General features: G+C 38.8%; 1 protein-coding gene across 3 annotated transcripts; it reads left to right on the top strand.

The window, feature by feature from the left end:
* The first annotated feature begins 366 nt into the window (after positions 1-366).
* On the top strand, positions 367-15,708 carry slc20a1a (solute carrier family 20 member 1a). 3 transcript variants are annotated; one of them, XM_047380165.1, is made up of 12 exons: positions 367-533; positions 7,667-7,791; positions 7,876-8,275; positions 8,368-8,508; positions 8,623-8,708; positions 9,760-9,856; positions 10,826-10,945; positions 11,817-12,020; positions 12,155-12,626; positions 12,701-12,886; positions 12,969-13,053; positions 14,422-15,708. In XM_047380165.1, exons 3-12 carry the CDS (start codon positions 7,927-7,929, stop codon positions 14,575-14,577), a joined length of 1,896 nt encoding a protein of 631 aa, XP_047236121.1. In that variant the 5' UTR covers positions 367-533; positions 7,667-7,791; positions 7,876-7,926; the 3' UTR covers positions 14,578-15,708. The 3 variants fall into 3 exon arrangements, with proteins under 3 accessions (XP_047236121.1, XP_047236119.1, XP_047236120.1); XM_047380163.1 differs by having other exon boundaries at positions 368-533; positions 7,908-8,275; XM_047380164.1 differs by having other exon boundaries at positions 368-533; positions 7,905-8,275.
* The last annotated feature ends 1,899 nt before the right edge of the window (positions 15,709-17,607 follow it).

Below are 17,607 nucleotides of genomic sequence, written 5' to 3'. Positions count from 1 at the left end.
AGCTGATGAGTTCCAATCAGGATTTTTTTTAGGGTTGGGGGCCAGCAGGTGCCCCCAAAGTCAAGTCTACTGGGTTCAAATGTTTTGAAGTTGTAGTTTATTACAATGGTTGTGTAAAAGTAAAATTATACTTAGAACAGTACGAGCTAATTTGAAAAATTGACAACATGAACCAAAACAATAGTTTATACCATATTTTCCCGGCTGTAAAAGTACAACATAATTTGAGGATAAGACATAATCAGCGGACAGCTGTAATTATTCTGCACCCTGTCAACAAACACGCTAAACATTAGCTCCTGTACCGCTGCTGTCCCATGACCAGAGTGAAAAGGCGGGTCTCCCGCTGCTCGGCTCCGCATATAAAGCAGCTTCCAGCAGGAGCCCCACCAAGACTGCAGGCCGCCGCATTGGCCCCACCACCCCTCACCCTGCGCGGTCATCCTCCAGCTGTTGGTTCTGCTGCCGGCTGACAAAAGCATTCTGAGAGCGGAGCGACACCAGCACTCCGAGGACAACTTTACGTCTCACACGTAAGTCTCGCTTTTTTCACTTTACCGTGCGGTTTCCCTTCTTATCTGGGGCCCGTTTCAGAAAGCAGGGTCAGTGAAAACTCAGAGTAAGTTCTGGGCTAAGTATGTGCATACCCCGAGTTTTCGGTTTCAGAAAGCCAGAAGCCGTTACCCTGAGTCAGTTTAACCCTGCAGCTTACTTGGTGAACCAACCCTGCTCGGCTGCAGGATTTTCTGAACTGACTCTGGGTTTAATTTACGTTTTATTTGAGACCTGGAACAAGGACAGTGTCAGAATTGTTGCGGTCTTTCTGCAGCAGCCTGGAAACGTTGGAGCGCCACTACTCCTCAGAAATCTCCGTCAGGAGGGCTTGGTTAGACCGCAATAAGACGTCTTATTATTTTCCGCATAAACATATTTTCGAGCGTTACTGTTTTTCGTCATACTCAAAAGTTGATTTCAATGACACAACTTCGTTTTTATGCCAACGTAGCCTTTGTATAACAGGTGACGCAGAAAGTCATTGAAAAGCCACTGTACGTCATGCTGTCATGAATGTTACCGTTGCACCTGAACTACCCATCATGTTGATCACAAACATTAACTGGATGCTTTTCATCCGTGGTTCTGTCCCTATCTGTCTATCTGTCAGGCAGGGTGCCGGGGTTCGAGCCCCGACACGGACTGTAGCATTATGTACAAATAGCTTAGGTGTATGGAGGTAAATTTGTCTCAATATTATTCAATCAAAAAAAAAAAAAAAAACTAATCTCAATCAAAAAAATAAATTGTGGTCAAACCTTTTGGAATATTCAATACAAAAACAAACTAATCTCAATCAAAAAATATGAAGTTGTGATCAAAACTTTCAGAGTTGTAACAATTTTTTTTTTTTTTATGGAATATTTTATTTTGGGGAGAAAAATAAATTGTGTGAAAAAACTTTTTTTGATTAAAATGACTCATTTTTTCTCACGAAGAGAAAGAAGTTATTTGCAAAACATAAACTTTTATTTGCGCATGTTTTTGGTTGAACTCAACGAATTGTGAGTTCTGGAAACATGAACATCCTGGGCGGGGCCTAAAGACGAACGATATAAGACGTTTCCCTATTGGTTAGCGCTGACTAAAGCGGCCGCTCGAACTGCAAGACTTGTACAGAAGAAAACTGTGGTTAGGTGAGCCGACAGTCAGAAATATGTTGTCCTGCCAGCCGACACCAGCTCTCTCTTAAAGATTAGCGTCGCGCATACAAGGTGCATTACGGTAATGGAGCAGAAAGGACGCCGATCCTGGCAACGGTTGAGAAAATAAGAGGAAAACAGAAAAGTAACCTACAGAACATTTATATTAATTACATTTTTACAACTTTCACATTCATGTTTTATGTAAAATAATAAATATTTTATATTTTACTGTACAGTTTTGGAGAAATATCTTGTCAAAATACCTCAAAATGCTCAACCAATATATGCATTTGTCCCACTTTCAGGAATTTATTTCTCCAAAACCATGAGAGGTGACAACACAATCTCTTCAGATTATATTAGAGGGTCATCTATATTATAACCAGAATTAGTATTTCATAATTTCACTGTAGATTTCTGGAGAAATACACAACTACCCCAACAAAGTACCACAAACGCTTCTTTTTGGTGAGGTCGATGAGATCCTGGGAAGTGGTCTGGACAGCTTAAAGTGCAAGATCATCCAGATCTCCTCTGACCTCTCCTGGACCAGAAACGCCCCTCGCCTGTTGAAGAAGGTACAACTACAGCTCTTCTTCATCTCCTCAGCTGCTTACAGATGTCTACAGGGCCACGGTTCTTTTCGCGCTAGTGCTTCTTCTTCTCTTCTTCTGTTGGCGGTTCGCAACAAATTCAGAGGTGCACACTGCCACTTACTGTACATCTTTGTATAACTCCACCCACTATATTCCAAGCCTGAGATCACGAGACACCAAGTTGTTGATGTAAATTCGTATTCTCAAAGAAAATAAATCGTATTCACAAACTGTTATAGCATATTGTATTCATAAAGAATAAACCACAACTGTAAACTTGAACTTTGTGTTTGTAATTTCTTGAAGCTGTAACATCTTATTTTGTATTCTTATGGAGAAAATATACAATACGTCTTTTGGATTTTACTTATGCACAACTTTTGACTAATATGCACACATTTCCGTCTTTACATACACGTTGTTTTTGACAGCGTTCTTACCCCATAGTCAAAACCAAAAGAGCGGGAGTCGTAACCAAAGATTTTTGACATGCGCAAATAAAAGTTTATGTTTTGCAAATAACTTTTTTCTCTTCATGAGAAAAAATTAGTCATTTAATCAAAAAACGTTTTTTCAAACAATTGATTTTTCTCCCAAAAATAAAATATTCCATTTAAAAAAAAAAAAATCGTTACAACTCTGAAAGTTTTGATCACAACTTAATATTTTTTTACTGAGATTAGTTTTTTGTTTGATTTAATAATATTGAGACAAATCTACCTTCATATAGGTGTAGTTAAAAGTAATTTTAAAACGGAGCTTTTAGACAGGAGCCGCCTCCTCCCACCATCGGACGGTAGATCTTACTTGGACATTTATAAGTAGCTTTGCAATCTGAACAAGTGTGGGCATCCCCGCTGTACAGTTTTGTGGTGTTCCCTTGTCACAGACCTACAAGACTGATAAAAGAAAAATTCCAAAGAACTGCAGGTATCAGTGAAAGCCATGATTTAGTCTGTATCACATTTTGTTAATCAAGCATTATCTAATCATATATTTCTGGGTTTCCAGGCTAATTGGCTGTATACATGACAGTTACATTCACTGCTCCTTCGCTAAATAAAGGAAAATATGTTTTATTTGTTTTATATTATGTTGCACAGTTTTTATATTGATTATGTCACCATCAATGTCACCTGACTATGCTGCACCTCTAATTTAATTAATCTGAGTAGGCCTTTTGTGCACACTGTATGTTCAAAAAATAATTTAATTTATCCTGGGTTTTATTCTCCTTTGCTATACAGCCTGATTGTTTTTTCTGACTGCTTCCTATAGCATTTAGTCCGGTAACCTCTATGGTTTTAGTGATGTACGAACCTGGATGCTTTCATTGCCTTATGCTTTGTTGCTGACACAGCTGAATTTCCCCATTGTGGGACAATAAAGAATTTTCTGTTCTATATTGTATTAAATACACTTGTTCAATATGTAGTTGACATAGCAGCTAATTGTAGTTTTGTACTGTGAAGATCATATGTTATGCAGTGACAGAATCAGCAATGTGGAAGCCAAGTGGCCCGGGTCTGTGTAATACTCTACACCTTGTACTGCTGTTTCATAGGGAGCTTTAGGGAGGAAAAATATCTCATTTTCAGTTGCATGTCAACTCTGTTTTCATATTAAGTCAACCTTTAACTTCTTACGCATCATTAATTGCATATGTTGAATATAGCCAGTGAATGCTGTGTAATTCAGTTGGTAAATGTTAAATATAATAATTGCTTATACATGGACCTTACCTAAATTTAACAGTTTTTATATTTCATATTGATTTGTTGCCACATCCTTTATGTGCCTGCTGGGTTGCACCTATAGACAAGCATTTATTGCAAATACACACAGACTTTATGTTTATTTTTTAGTGGACGTTGAATAGGCGTAGTGTCGTGGATACAGCTTTAATTCTCACACATTGACTTGGCCTCTGCCACGCTAACTCTTGCTATTTTGCAGCAGCAAAAGCGTTGCTTGTTTTCTTAAATATGTGCCAATGTTCTCCAAATGCCGTCATCAATATTTATAATTCCATCGGCGAGAAGTAAGCACTTCAAGAGTTATTTCTCCACGTTGCCATGGTGATTTGTGCCCTCTTGACTCAGAGTTGAGTAACCCAAGTGTTACGCCATGTTCTGAAACCGAAAGTCCTGGTTATGTTAGTGTGGAGTAGGTCTACTCAGGGTATGTGCTTCCTACTCTGAGTTTGTTAACCACACCTCCTGAGACGGGGCCCTGGTCACTTTGAATTATGTAAGGTCAACTAAGGAGATTAACATACCACCTGATGTAAGTTGGGTCAAAACTGCTGAGATCTCTTATTTAAAAGGACAATTATTCTAAAGTATTAGGTGCTTTATTTCTTTATTTAAAAAAGGTGTTTTCATATACGTTTTTTGCCTTAATCTGAATTTCATATGAAACATGGATTTCAGAGTCTAAGGGTTTGTGTAATTCCCAATGCTAGATATAACACCATGAACAAATACATGTACAGTATGCAAACGTTTGATGTATAAGTGTAGCTTTGCAATCTGTGTTCTTTAGACGCATAAAAAACTAGTCGACATATAAAATACATACAAGTTAACAACAACAAAAAAGCTTTGTTTCCTTCTTTCCTGCTGAATTTGTTAAGTAAATATTTTTTTTTATTTTTTTTATGTAACTACCTTCACAATACAATTTCATCTGCAGAAACTGTCCTGTGACCTTTGCTTGTTCCTTTGTGTGTAACTTCTAAGCAGTCCAACTATCCTTTAATTTTAAGTGGATCTTTATATTTTTTTTTGTTTGTTTTAGTGGGGCACACACGATATATCTTGGGACAGGGGCCCTAGTAAATAGGTCTAGTGATGCCTATTCTATTACATAATAAAGCAGAACTTTTTACAATGTATGGCAGCTGTGTTTGAGTTAACTTGGACATGAAGTCTTCTTTTATTATTACACAAACCATGAATATTTAGTTTTTACATTAATTTATCTATTCTTTTCCTATTTTGTTGGCTGTGAGGACATCTTAGTTTTCTTAGAGCCTGTTATATTAACACAGAAATGCGCCAGTCAGGTCAGAGATCTGATTTTGCTCTTTTTTTTTTAATCAAATGTGGTCACTAATCAGCATGTGAGATATTAAACATGGATCAAAATCAAATGAATTATTTTCATTAAATGCATCAAAACCAAGAGATCCCATTATTTTCTATCTATAAACATATCAACAGCATGTACTATAATGCACTTTTTTGAGTTTAATGAAGATCAAATGAACATTAGTGATACATACAGGTCCTTCTCAAAATATTAGCATATTGTGATAAAGTTCATTATTTTCCATAATGTCATGATGAAAATTTAACATTCATATATTTTAGATTCATTGCACACTAACTGAAATATTTCAGGTCTTTTATTGTCTTAATACGGATGATTTTGGCATACAGCTCTTGAAAACCCAAAATTCCTATCTCACAAAATTAGCATATTTCATCCGACCAATAAAAGAAAAGTGTTTTTAATACAAAAAATGTCAACCTTCAAATAATCATGTACAGTTATGCACTCAATACTTGGTCGGGAATCCTTTGGCAGAAATGACTGCTTCAATGCGGCGTGGCATGGAGGCAATCAGCCTGTGGCACTGCTGAGGTCTTATGGAGGCCCAGGATGCTTCGATAGCAGCCTTTAGCTCATCCAGAGTGTTGGGTCTTGAGTCTCTCAACGTTCTCTTCACAATATCCCACAGATTCTCTATGGGGTTCAGGTCAGGAGAGTTGGCAGGCCAATTGAGCTCAGTGATACCATGGTCAGTAAACCATTTACCAGTGGTTTTGGCACTGTGAGCAGGTGCCAGGTCGTGCTGAAAAATGAAATCTTCATCTCCATAAAGCTTTTCAGCAGATGGAAGCATGAAGTGCTCCAAAATCTCCTGATAGCTAGCTGCATTGACCCTGCCCTTGATAAAACACAGTGGACCAACACCAGCAGCTGACACGGCACCCCAGACCATCACTGACTGTGGGTACTTGACACTGGACTTCTGGCATTTTGGCATTTCCTTCTCCCCAGTCTTCCTCCAGACTCTGGCACCTTGATTTCCGAATGACATGCAGAATTTGCTTTCATCCGAAAAAAGTACTTTGGACCACTGAGCAACAGTCCAGTGCTGCTTCTCTATAGCCCAGGTCAGGCGCTTCTGCCGCTGTTTCTGGTTCAAAAGTGGCTTGACCTGGGGAATGCAGCACCTGTAGCCCATTTCCTGCTCACGCCTGTGCACGGTGGCTCTGGATGTTTCTACTCCAGACTCAGTCCACTGCTTCCGCAGGTCCCCCAAGGTCTGGAATCGGCCCTTCTCCACAATCTTCCTCAGGGTCCGGTCACCTCTTCTCGTTGTGCAGCGTTTTCTGCCACACTTTTTCCTTCCCACAGACTTCCCACTGAGGTGCCTTGATACAGCACTCTGGAAACAGCCTATTCGTTCAGAAATTTCTTTCTGTGTCTTACCCTCTTGCTTGAGGGTGTCAATAGTGGCCTTCTGGACAGCAGTCAGGTCGGCAGTCTTACCCATGATTGGGGTTTTGAGTGATGAACCAGGCTGGGAGTTTTAAAGGCCTCAGGAATCTTTTGCAGGTGTTTAGAGTTAACTCGTTGATTCAGATGATTAGGTTCATAGCTCGTTTAGAGACCCTTTTAATGATATGCTAATTTTGTGAGATAGGAATTTTGGGTTTTCATGAGCTGTATGCCAAAATCATCCGTATTAAGACAATAAAAGACCTGAAATATTTCAGTTAGTGTGCAATGAATCTAAAATATATGTATGTTAAATTTTCATCATGACATTATGGAAAATAATTAACTTTATCACAATATGCTAATATTTTGAGAAGGACCTGTACTTTGATGCATTTAAACAGGAATCCAATCTAATGGAAAATTTGTTAGTTTTTCATCGGATTCAAAACGACTACATCTGTCAATGAACCAGTTTAATGTTTAATAGTAACACTCGGTGGCAGTTTTAGAGATGGGCAACATGGCTTCTTTGCCTTCTTAAATCATCTAAAAGGTTCTTCCGTTTTTTTATCATGGGAATAACATGATGCCTGCTTTAAAGGCTTAAATACACTGATTAGCTATTACCCTGAAAGACACTTTCTGGTTAACTTCAGGCCACCAGTCAAACAAGTTGTGTTTGTTTTACTGGCAGAAATAACTTCCCCCGCCATAATTGAGTAAATCCTGCATGTCAAGCTAAATGATGCGTGCCACCTATTTTTTGTCGGGTTGCTTGTCAATGTGTAACTCAGTCTAGTGTTTGCTTGTCTACAGGATGGTGTCCACTAACTCATGTATTTTTGTGTTTTACAGCGGGAATCATCTGAGGATCACAATGAACTCTTCTCCCGTTTCTATACAGGGTCATTTCATGATGAGCCTCACAGAGAAACCCTGCATACCCAGCTAGCAATAGATTAAATCAGTTCAACTAATAGGTTTGTTTGTTCTTAACCATGGTGGTTTAAATATTATTTATTACTACATACTACCTCAGAAGTTGCTATCAAACAACAAATTAGTGTGTGTGTGTGTTTTTTTTTTTTTAAAGTAGAATAACATTAAAAGTACTGATGGATACAACTACATTAGCAACACTGGCTGCTGCCACCGCTGCAGCTCTGGCCTCCCAATCAGACATGTCGGACTACCTTTGGCTCTTGGTGGTCGGATTCATCATCGCCTTCATCCTGGCATTCTCTGTGGGAGCCAATGACGTCGCAAACTCCTTTGGTACGGCGGTAGGCTCCGGAGTGGTCACCTTGCGGCAGGCCTGCATCCTGGCCACCATCTTTGAGACGGTGGGCTCAGTGCTGTTGGGGGCAAAGGTCAGCGAGACCATCCGTCAGGGGATCATCGACGTACAGATGTACAATGGCTCAGAACATGTCCTCATGGCAGGATCGATCAGTGCCATGTGTGGTGAGCTTTCACACAGATTTGTATTTTTGTTTTTAAAGTGAGAATGTTTAGACCATAAACAATTGTTTAAACCTGTGGTTTTTGTACTATAGGCTCTGCTGTGTGGCAGCTGGCTGCATCATTCCTGAAGCTCCCCATCTCTGGAACCCACTGCATTGTTGGAGCCACAATTGGCTTTTCAATGGTAGCGAGAGGCCACCAAGGGGTCAAATGGATGGAACTACTACGCATTGGTGAATATTCTTTCTTTTTCCCAGGCATTTAAACAAAAATGAAGAAGAATCTATAAAAAACAAGTTCAGGGACAAGTTGGTAAATAAATTGTATATGTAATGTTCTATTTCAAGTGGCATCCTGGTTCCTGTCGCCTATTCTGTCGGGAATCATGTCGGGAATTCTCTTTTATTCCGTCCGCATATTCATCCTGAACAAGGTAAGTAGTTTAAACAAACAGTTGTATGATTAGATTGTGAAATGATACCCCAGTGAAATCATATTTAAAGTTCTTGTTTAGTCATGAATGACTCATGTGGCTGATACATTTATTATTATTTACATTATTGTTGTTGAAAGTACAGCCTCAATAAATATTAAGGCTACTAAGTATCACCATAATGACAGAGATTTAGAAACATTAATACAACAAGATGTTTAATTTTTTTCATAAGGATATACAGAGACAACAACTGTTCCCATGCGTTGACCCTGTATGTTTTATTAAAGGGTACCACATTTCACATTTTCACATTGGAAAAATAAATAATATGGTCTACTTAAGTCAGAAGTTGAAAGGTTTCTTGCCAACCCCGACCTCAAAATTCGAAACGGTCGTCTTAAAGCTTGAAACCTAATGAAAACTGCAGTAATGTTGTTTATTTGTACTTCTTATACTTTGTATCTCATTAAATAGTACACACACGGTACACCACAACGTCTGTTGTAAACATGGTGCTTTATTGTTGGAATGCATAAAACACTAAGGAATGTAGTGTTATTAGCTTGTATTGCTAATAGCAGTTAGCAGTTAGCATACTGAGCCCAGCAAGCAGCACATCCTGCTGGTTTTGGAATAAGGTCAAGTTGGGTTTGAGGTCCTTACCAGATCTAGATCCAACTTTAGAGGTAAAGAAGTAGCCCTTTGTTCTCGGTTTACCGTTGCCTGCTTCAGATTAAACGTGGAGTATTCTCCACCAGTGGTATCTGGGTCTAGAGGCTTTAGCAGTTTTATCTCACTTGTTTGCATGATTGTGAGGAAACGCCTGTCGGCTATCTTGCCGTGGCTGAAATACATAATCTATAAGGCTCTTAGATGTCTGCCTAATCAGAGCAAACTTTAATCTAAAAGGCAAGATTTAAAGGATGGGTACACCTGGATGTTTACTTCCCCAACCTGAATTTGCTAAACGTTTTCATACCCATTTCTTGTTGAGACACTTAACAAGTTTTAAAGTGGCACACAACCCAGAAAAGTCTCTTTCTCGCAGTCTAACCCTGTACCAAACGGACTGAGAGCTCTGCCTGTCTTCTATGCCATCACTATGGGCATCAACCTCTTCTCCATCATGTTTACAGGAGCTCCACGTGAGTATCACACTGACACACCAAACCAGAACATCTTAAAAAAATCACTGGAACAAGATGTGAAAGAGAAAATGTCAAGCGTGGTTGAAAAGTAGGATCCAAGGAATGAGAATTTATTCGATTATTAACATAATTCTTAGCTAATATTATTAAATTAAACTAAATAGAATAAAATATATTCCATATTAAATGGATTTTTTTATTCCATTGTAGCAGGATTGAACTTTCAAAGTGGGCTCAAATGAAGGCTGCACATTGCTGTGGGTGGGTCAGGAAAAGAACGTCCAAATAGTCTCGCTGTGCAAAATTACTGTGCATTTTTTCACATTCATGCTGTGTACAAGCTGATCTCAGTTATCTTTTGAAAATTTTATGGAAATCCATTAGCTCTGTTTAGTGTTTTTGAACTAAAAATTAGATTATCTGCCTGCACGCCTGCGGTTAACGGTGTTTGAGGCCAGTCCATCTTTGCGTGGAAGTTGGAGATAGGTTACACCCATACTGTTTGTTGAGTTTAATTGGAGTTTTGATCCAGTTGCCCACAAGCAAAAAATATTATGGTAATTTTAATCCACTTTCAAATGGCAAAGGTACAGCCCATTGGCTTTTCAGTTAAAATATTCGAGGAGAAATGAAATTATTAAAGTGGCAGCAAATGAGTTTTTATCTCTATGTTGCAACACCGGCCTCTTCCTCAGTATCTGATTAGAGGGGTGTGCATTTTCACTGATATGGTTGTCCTAAAACAGAGAGACATGCTGACAGTTGTCGACATGGTTACACAGGAAGGGGCAGATTACATGACACCTGCTGTCCTGCTGCTAAGGAAATATTATTTCAGTAAATGTTTGGTGTGTAAATGCTAAACAGTTTTCTCTGACCTTTCAGTAAATTGAACACTGTTCTGTTTGTGTGTCTTTTTTTTCTGATACATCCTTTCCTAGCATGTCCCTTTTCTTTTGCTTGTAGTGCTCGGCTTCGACAGAGTGCCGTGGTGGGGTACGCTGTGCCTTTCTTTGGGCTGTGCCATCATTACCGCTCTGGTTGTTTGGTTTGTTGTCTGTCCACGCCTAAAGAAGAAAATTGAACGTGAGTAAATGGGACAGTTTTGGAGGCAGAAACTACTAAAACACTGATTAGAAACTACACTGCCTCACAAAAGTAATCATGCCCACTCAACTCTTTCACATTTTGCTATATTGCAACCACAAACCTCAATGTGTTTTATTGCCGATTTGTTGATGCATCAACACAAATTACAACAAAACAAAGAAGTGAAAGGAAAAGAAGGTGCTTCGGTCATATGAAACTAAAACAGAACATTGCTATGTTTGGTGTAAAATACTGGACATCACCCTAAACACTGTCAAATATTTTGGTGATCTGTCTTAGTGCACTCCACTCTCTTTACTTCCTGTTTCCCTGTTATTCCTGTTTCTTAATTTCTTTGTCTTCTCATGGTTAGTATTTTTATATTAGGTGATGTTTGGTTTCTAGTTTGTACTCTTTTCTTATTTTCTCTGTGTTAGTTCTGGAGATCTTTGCCTGATCCATGATCCTTGCATTAATTTATTCTACTGTCATGTATTCCAGTAACTGCTCCTCCTTAATTTTTACGTACTTGAGTTATTTTGCAAAGGAAATTTAGGAAAAACTTCAGTCTCTTTGCAAAGATGGTGGAGAAATACCTCAAAATTCTGTACTGCTGTATTTTCTGCAATAACGCAATTATGCACTACTTTGTGTTGGTCTATCACATAAAATCCTATAAATCATTAGTGGTATGATTTATAAGGGTATAAATTAGTTTATTTGGCTTTTAAACTGCATTTGCTTCATGTTGAATGGCATACTCTATCACCAAAGATGCACCAGCAATACATTAAACAGTAAATGATGCCCTACTGTGACTCTCTGCAAGACAGCAAGTTGTTTGACTTTCTAGTGTCTCATATCTCAGGGGAAACAGCTCCTGCTCCCTTTGAGACTCCATTGATGGAGAAGAACTCCAGCAAACCTCCAGCAGAGCACCCCCAAAGTCCATCTGACCTGCATCTGCAGAACTCTCCAGCAGAAAGTCAGAAGGTGGCCTTTAAACTTGGAGGCTCAGAGGAGGCTGATCTAAACAACGACATAGAAGCTAAAGATCTTGACATCTCTAATGGTGAGAAATTCTATATCTGTTGCTGGAAATGTTAAATGTTTCACTCCATTGTCATAGTTATGAATATATAATAACACCACAGGTAGCTTTGACTGAGCTACCTAAACCATGTTAAAAGTGAGCTTTTCTCACAGGTCTGAATGGCTCTGTTGGCCACATGACGATCACTGATCCTCACAGTGGATGCTCACATACGATCCACAAGGACTCTGGCCTTTACAAGGACCTGCTGCATAAGCTCCACAAGGCCAAGGTTGGGGACTGCATTGGTGACAGTGACACGGAGGAGCGGCCCCTGAGGAGGAACAACAGCTACACATCCTACACTATGGCTATATATGGTATCCAAGGCGATCCTAAATACAAGGATGTGGACACTGGCTTTCAGAGGAGACCTCGGGTGGACAGTCACAGCAGCTACAACTCAGCTATGACTAGTGGTAGTTCTGTCCTGGATGGAAGCGTGACTCAGGAAGCCGATGAAAACGTTGTCGTGGAGGAGGACAAGCTGGAGATTGACCAACCTGCAGTGTCTTTGCTTTTCCAATTTTTGCAGATACTCACCGCGTGCTTTGGCTCTTTTGCTCATGGGGGAAATGACGTCAGGTAAGCAAGGGTCTTTTTTCCACTTTACCGATGTATGATCTTTTTCATGACTTGCATTCCATTTCTATCTCTAGCAATGCTATTGGCCCACTGGTGGCCCTTTGGCTTCTCTATGAGAGTGGGTCTGTGGTGTCGAACGCTCCTACGCCCATCTGGTTGCTCCTATATGGTGGAGTTGGAATCTGTGCTGGACTCTGGGTTTGGGGAAGGAGGGTGATCCAGACCATGGGTAAAGACCTGACACCCATTACACCCTCAAGGTATGCCTCGTAGCTATACCCCTTCTCAACAGGAGTGATGATTTATCAGGTGGTAAAAGATGAACTTCTCCTTTCTCTGCAGTGGATTTAGCATTGAGCTGGCTTCAGCTGTCACAGTTGTCGTGGCATCTAATGTTGGTCTTCCTATCAGCACGACACATTGCAAGGTAATAAAGCTAATATCTCTGACACTTCATAACAGATATAGTTTTGTTCATGTTATGAAAGTGATATATATGTCAAATTTACAACTGTGCCTTACAAACTTATTCATATGCCTTGAACCTTTTCACATTTTTCATGTTACAACCACAAACTTTAATCAATTTTATTGGGATTTTATGTTGTAGACCAACATAAAGGAAGCAAAATTATATATTTTTTAAAACAAATACTCTAAATAGTGTGGCGTGCAAATGAATCTGGCCTCCCCGAGTCAGTTTTTTGCAGAATTACTTTTGTTGCAAGTACAGCCAGTACTACCCACTTGCTGGATGCTAATAAGCAAAATAAAACTTTTTCTGTGGTGCAATTGGACAAATGACATGTTTTTTAGTCATATTGACACCCAACAGGTGATACTGCACTGGGCCTACAGCAATATCTCCCATATCAAAAGCAGCCTCTGATTAGAGCTGCAAGTCTTTTGGGGTATGTCTGTACCAGTTTTGCACATTTAAAGACTGAAAAGTTTTTCCCCGTTTTTTGCAAAATAAAGCTCAGTGTGGTAAGATGAAGAGCATCTGTAAATAGCAAATTTTCTGTCTTTCCACAGATTCTAAATTAAATGTAGCTCTGGACTTTGATTGGGCTATTTTAACACATGAGTATGCTTTGATTTAAACCATTCCATTGTAACTCTGGCTGTGTGTTTTGCATCTGTCTTGCTCAGTCCCAGTTTGAAGCTTTAGATTTTCTGCCAGGATTATTCTGAAAATATATTTATCTTCATCCATCTTCCCATCAACTCTGACAAGCTTCGCAGTCCTTGATAATCCCCAAACATACGATAGTGCCAACACCATGTTATGTCCTAGAGTTGGTGTCTTTGCTAATTAGTTGACTTCTAAAGGCAGTTGAATGAACTGGATTTTATTTTGGGGTTTTAGATTAAAAAGGGCTGCAGGGGGATTCAAATTTCTGTTTGTAAAAAAATCTATCACACCGGCTGGTGGCGTAGGTACCTCAGCGCGCGGCCCATGTATGGAGGCCTCAGTCCTCGACGCAGGCTGTCTTGGGATCAAATCCTGGCCTGTTGATGCCCTCTGCACTCCCGTACCCCACTCTTTCCACACCATTTCCTGCCTACTCCCTGTCAAACAATGCTCTGAAAAAATAATAAAGGCCACTGGAGCCAAAAATAAACTTTAAAACACATGGGTTATTGCCCTTCCTCTTTATAATTATGCACTACATTTTGTTGCTCCATCACATCAAAAATGTATATTGAAATTTGTGGTTTTTTGGTGACACAAGTGAAAAGTTCAAATGGCAAGGCGCTGTACATACTTCCAATAACTCTTCCGTGCCCACAGGTGGGATCTGTGGTGGCTGTAGGATGGCTGCGCTCCAGGAAATCAGTTGACTGGCGTCTGTTCAGGAATATCTTTATCGCCTGGTTTGTTACAGTTCCTATCTCTGGGCTCATCAGCGCTGCCATTATGGCTCTCTTCATATATGTTATTCTATGAACCCCCTGCCATCCTAACAAACTGTGACCTTGCAGACTGCTTCCTGCTGGGGATTTTTTTCACCAATTTGTTAAAAATGTGCCTAAAACCTTTTCACTTTGTTCTCTACAAATGATTGATGTATCATGTAGTGTAATTCCATCTCAAGTGAATTATTTAATTTATAGGAATGTTTTCAAGAATGGCATAGACATCTAGTAACACTGTTCAAATGTCCAAAAGACTGTGATCCTGTACAGTATATTCTTCTGTATATTTGTATAAATAAATTTGAATAATTCACATCTGTCTTCTGAATGCAGTAGTCAATAACTTGAATTTAACTTAAATGATTGATTTAGGTTCCATTCAAGTTATTGAATGGAAAGGGTTGCTTTATGAGACAGGATTTCAGAATACGTATGTTAGCGTGTTTGCAAAGAAAATATTTACCTAATAACAGTTTTGTAACTACAATACATTTTGTGAGTTCGAATTTTAAATTAAGAAATTATTTGAACAAAGTTTCCAGTTTTGCTTTTGTGTGTTTAATATAGTATTTATGTAAATGTATAAATATTTTTCTGCACTTGTATTCATTTAATATTATTTCAAATGATAGTAAAATGTGAATTAAAATTCAGATAATTATTTGATCTAATTATCTTATTCTACCACAAGGAGGTGCTGTTGCTGTGAAAGCGGATGGATGGATGGATTATGATTATGATTCATTTTTCTAGTCTTGCAGCAGATTCTCAAATGGATTTAGGTCTGAACAAATATGATTTAATTGTAAAAATGCTTTGGTTTTAATTTGCTTTTGGTCATCAGTCTAACAGGTAGGATTGACAATGAAGAGTAATAATTCATTTCTATTCGTTTTGTCTGTACAGAGCAAATTTACAACAAATACCATCTCAAGGCACTTTACAGACAAACAGATCCAGTTGATATCTAATTCAAGTCCTCGGTCTTCACAGATTGGAAGTTGAGAGGACAAACACAGAAAGTAAAAAAACAGAAGCAGTAGTCAAGGCACAAGCCTACATGCAGGAATTTGGTTTACATAAAACAAATTAGTCATTGTATATTGTTATTAATACTAATTAATATTAATTATGGTATTTTAATAAAATGACTTTCCTACTTTTCCTGTTATGCATCATTTCTCACATGTAGTACATTCACACTGACCAAACAAAGGCATCTAAACACTGGTCCAGCACCATCATTAAATATCAGTACAAACTGGATTTGATTTTAGAGTTGCTGACTTTCCCTTTACAATGACCTTGTGTGTCTAATTTTCATAAACCATCCACTTAAACATGCAAATGATGTGGTGTCTGGCTCTGCGAGATGGCATCAGGCAATGTGTACCAGGTTATCCCCTATTAGTTTATAGTTTTCTTGTACATCCATCCATTGTCTATACCCACTTATCTGTGCAGGGTCCTCAGGAGGGTCACTGGGTAAGAGGCATGGTAAACCCTGGACAGGATGCTAGGCCTTCACAGGTAAACACAGAGATAAACAGGACAATCCACCTATGCATTGCACACACTCACACCTAAGAGCAATTTAGAAATACCAATTAACCTAACATGCATGCTTTTAGATTGTGAGAGGAGGAGAACCAGGGGGCGCCCACTTGGATGGTCATGCAAACTCTATGCAGACCCCAGATCGGGATTCCAACCCCAGTCCTTACTGCAAGCCAAGTGCTTTGCCACCCTGCAGCCTTCCTCGTACAATCAGTCATGTTATTTATCTCATAACATGACTGATTCTTTTTTTGGTACAGTCTGTTTGTTAATCCATCAACTGACAGCCAGCGGTGAAAGACAACACTGCAGACAATATCAGAAAGACCTAACGTGACCCTTAAGACAATGCATTTAGGTTTGTCACAGGTTACACGTGTCTGATTTCGGACACTACCTAGATTATAATTGAAGCTGCTCCTCCGGACTTTCAAAGATCAGGTAAAGGTGTGCTTCTATTTGGGTGTTGTTCAAACTTTGGCTGAAACTGAAGTTCAGTTTGGTGCTGTTGGCATTTCCAGCTGCTCCTGAATGCATTTAAAATACAGGCATTTTAATTTGATGCAGAGGAAATGTTAATAACTTTTTTTCACTCTTCCCATGCACTGTAATAAATTTAATGTCTCTTGACTTAGAAACAAAGGTTCAAAAGCTGTCAAATCTATGAGTACAGATTTGCATGGTGACAGGTCTGCCAAGGATAAAAACAGAACATTTTACAACAATAAGTTAAACATTGGAAAATACATAAATCTACGTTCTGTGTAAAAAAGAAAAAAAAACCTCATTATAACAAGTGGAATTAAAGAGATAACATTAGTGCATTTAACCTAAGGAGGCTGTCAGTTTTTAAATAGGTACCAGCCCACCAATGACTGCAATGGTAAGAGAGAGACAGTTACAACAAGTTGCGTTGTTAATGCAACAGGCAGGATTTGTAAAATTTCATTTTGAACTAATGGTGTATTTTAAATAGTACATTGCAAATGCTGTTTCTTTAGCAATGCTGCAATTACTTTGTGGAAGCATTTATTTAGATTCCTGTCTGTCATGTTCTCTATAGTGATATTTGTTCAAATGTCTCAACATGAAGAAATAGGTAAAGACGGCTGGTTCTGTGCTAAGGACTCTCCTCGGAGCTGAAACCTATTGGACTGAAAGTATAAAGAATATTGCAAATAAAGCTTTTTTATGCATTGGACAACACCAAACCTTCTTTTTAGAACAAACTGTGTTCAGACTTTTATTTATGTTCTGCTGCATTGTCAGTATAAAGTGTTAATTTTCAAAAGTCTACAGTGAAAATTAACTACAACTTCAGATGAACATGTAAGACAAGATGAACATTTCTTCAAATCTCATAAAATGACGTACTTTTGTGCTCAGTTCGCTAACACCAACATTCCACTAGATGGCGCTGTTTACAAAAAGTTAGTTTTGGTATCAGGGGAGAAAAAAAAAAAAAAAGTGTTTTCATCACATCGATCTCTCGATGTAACTAAGC

The sequence above is a fragment of the Girardinichthys multiradiatus genome, chromosome 12, assembly GCF_021462225.1.
Source record: "Girardinichthys multiradiatus isolate DD_20200921_A chromosome 12, DD_fGirMul_XY1, whole genome shotgun sequence".
In the NCBI taxonomy this organism is placed as follows: domain Eukaryota; kingdom Metazoa; phylum Chordata; class Actinopteri; order Cyprinodontiformes; family Goodeidae; genus Girardinichthys; species Girardinichthys multiradiatus.
This window is presented reverse-complemented; position numbering and strand designations above follow the sequence as displayed.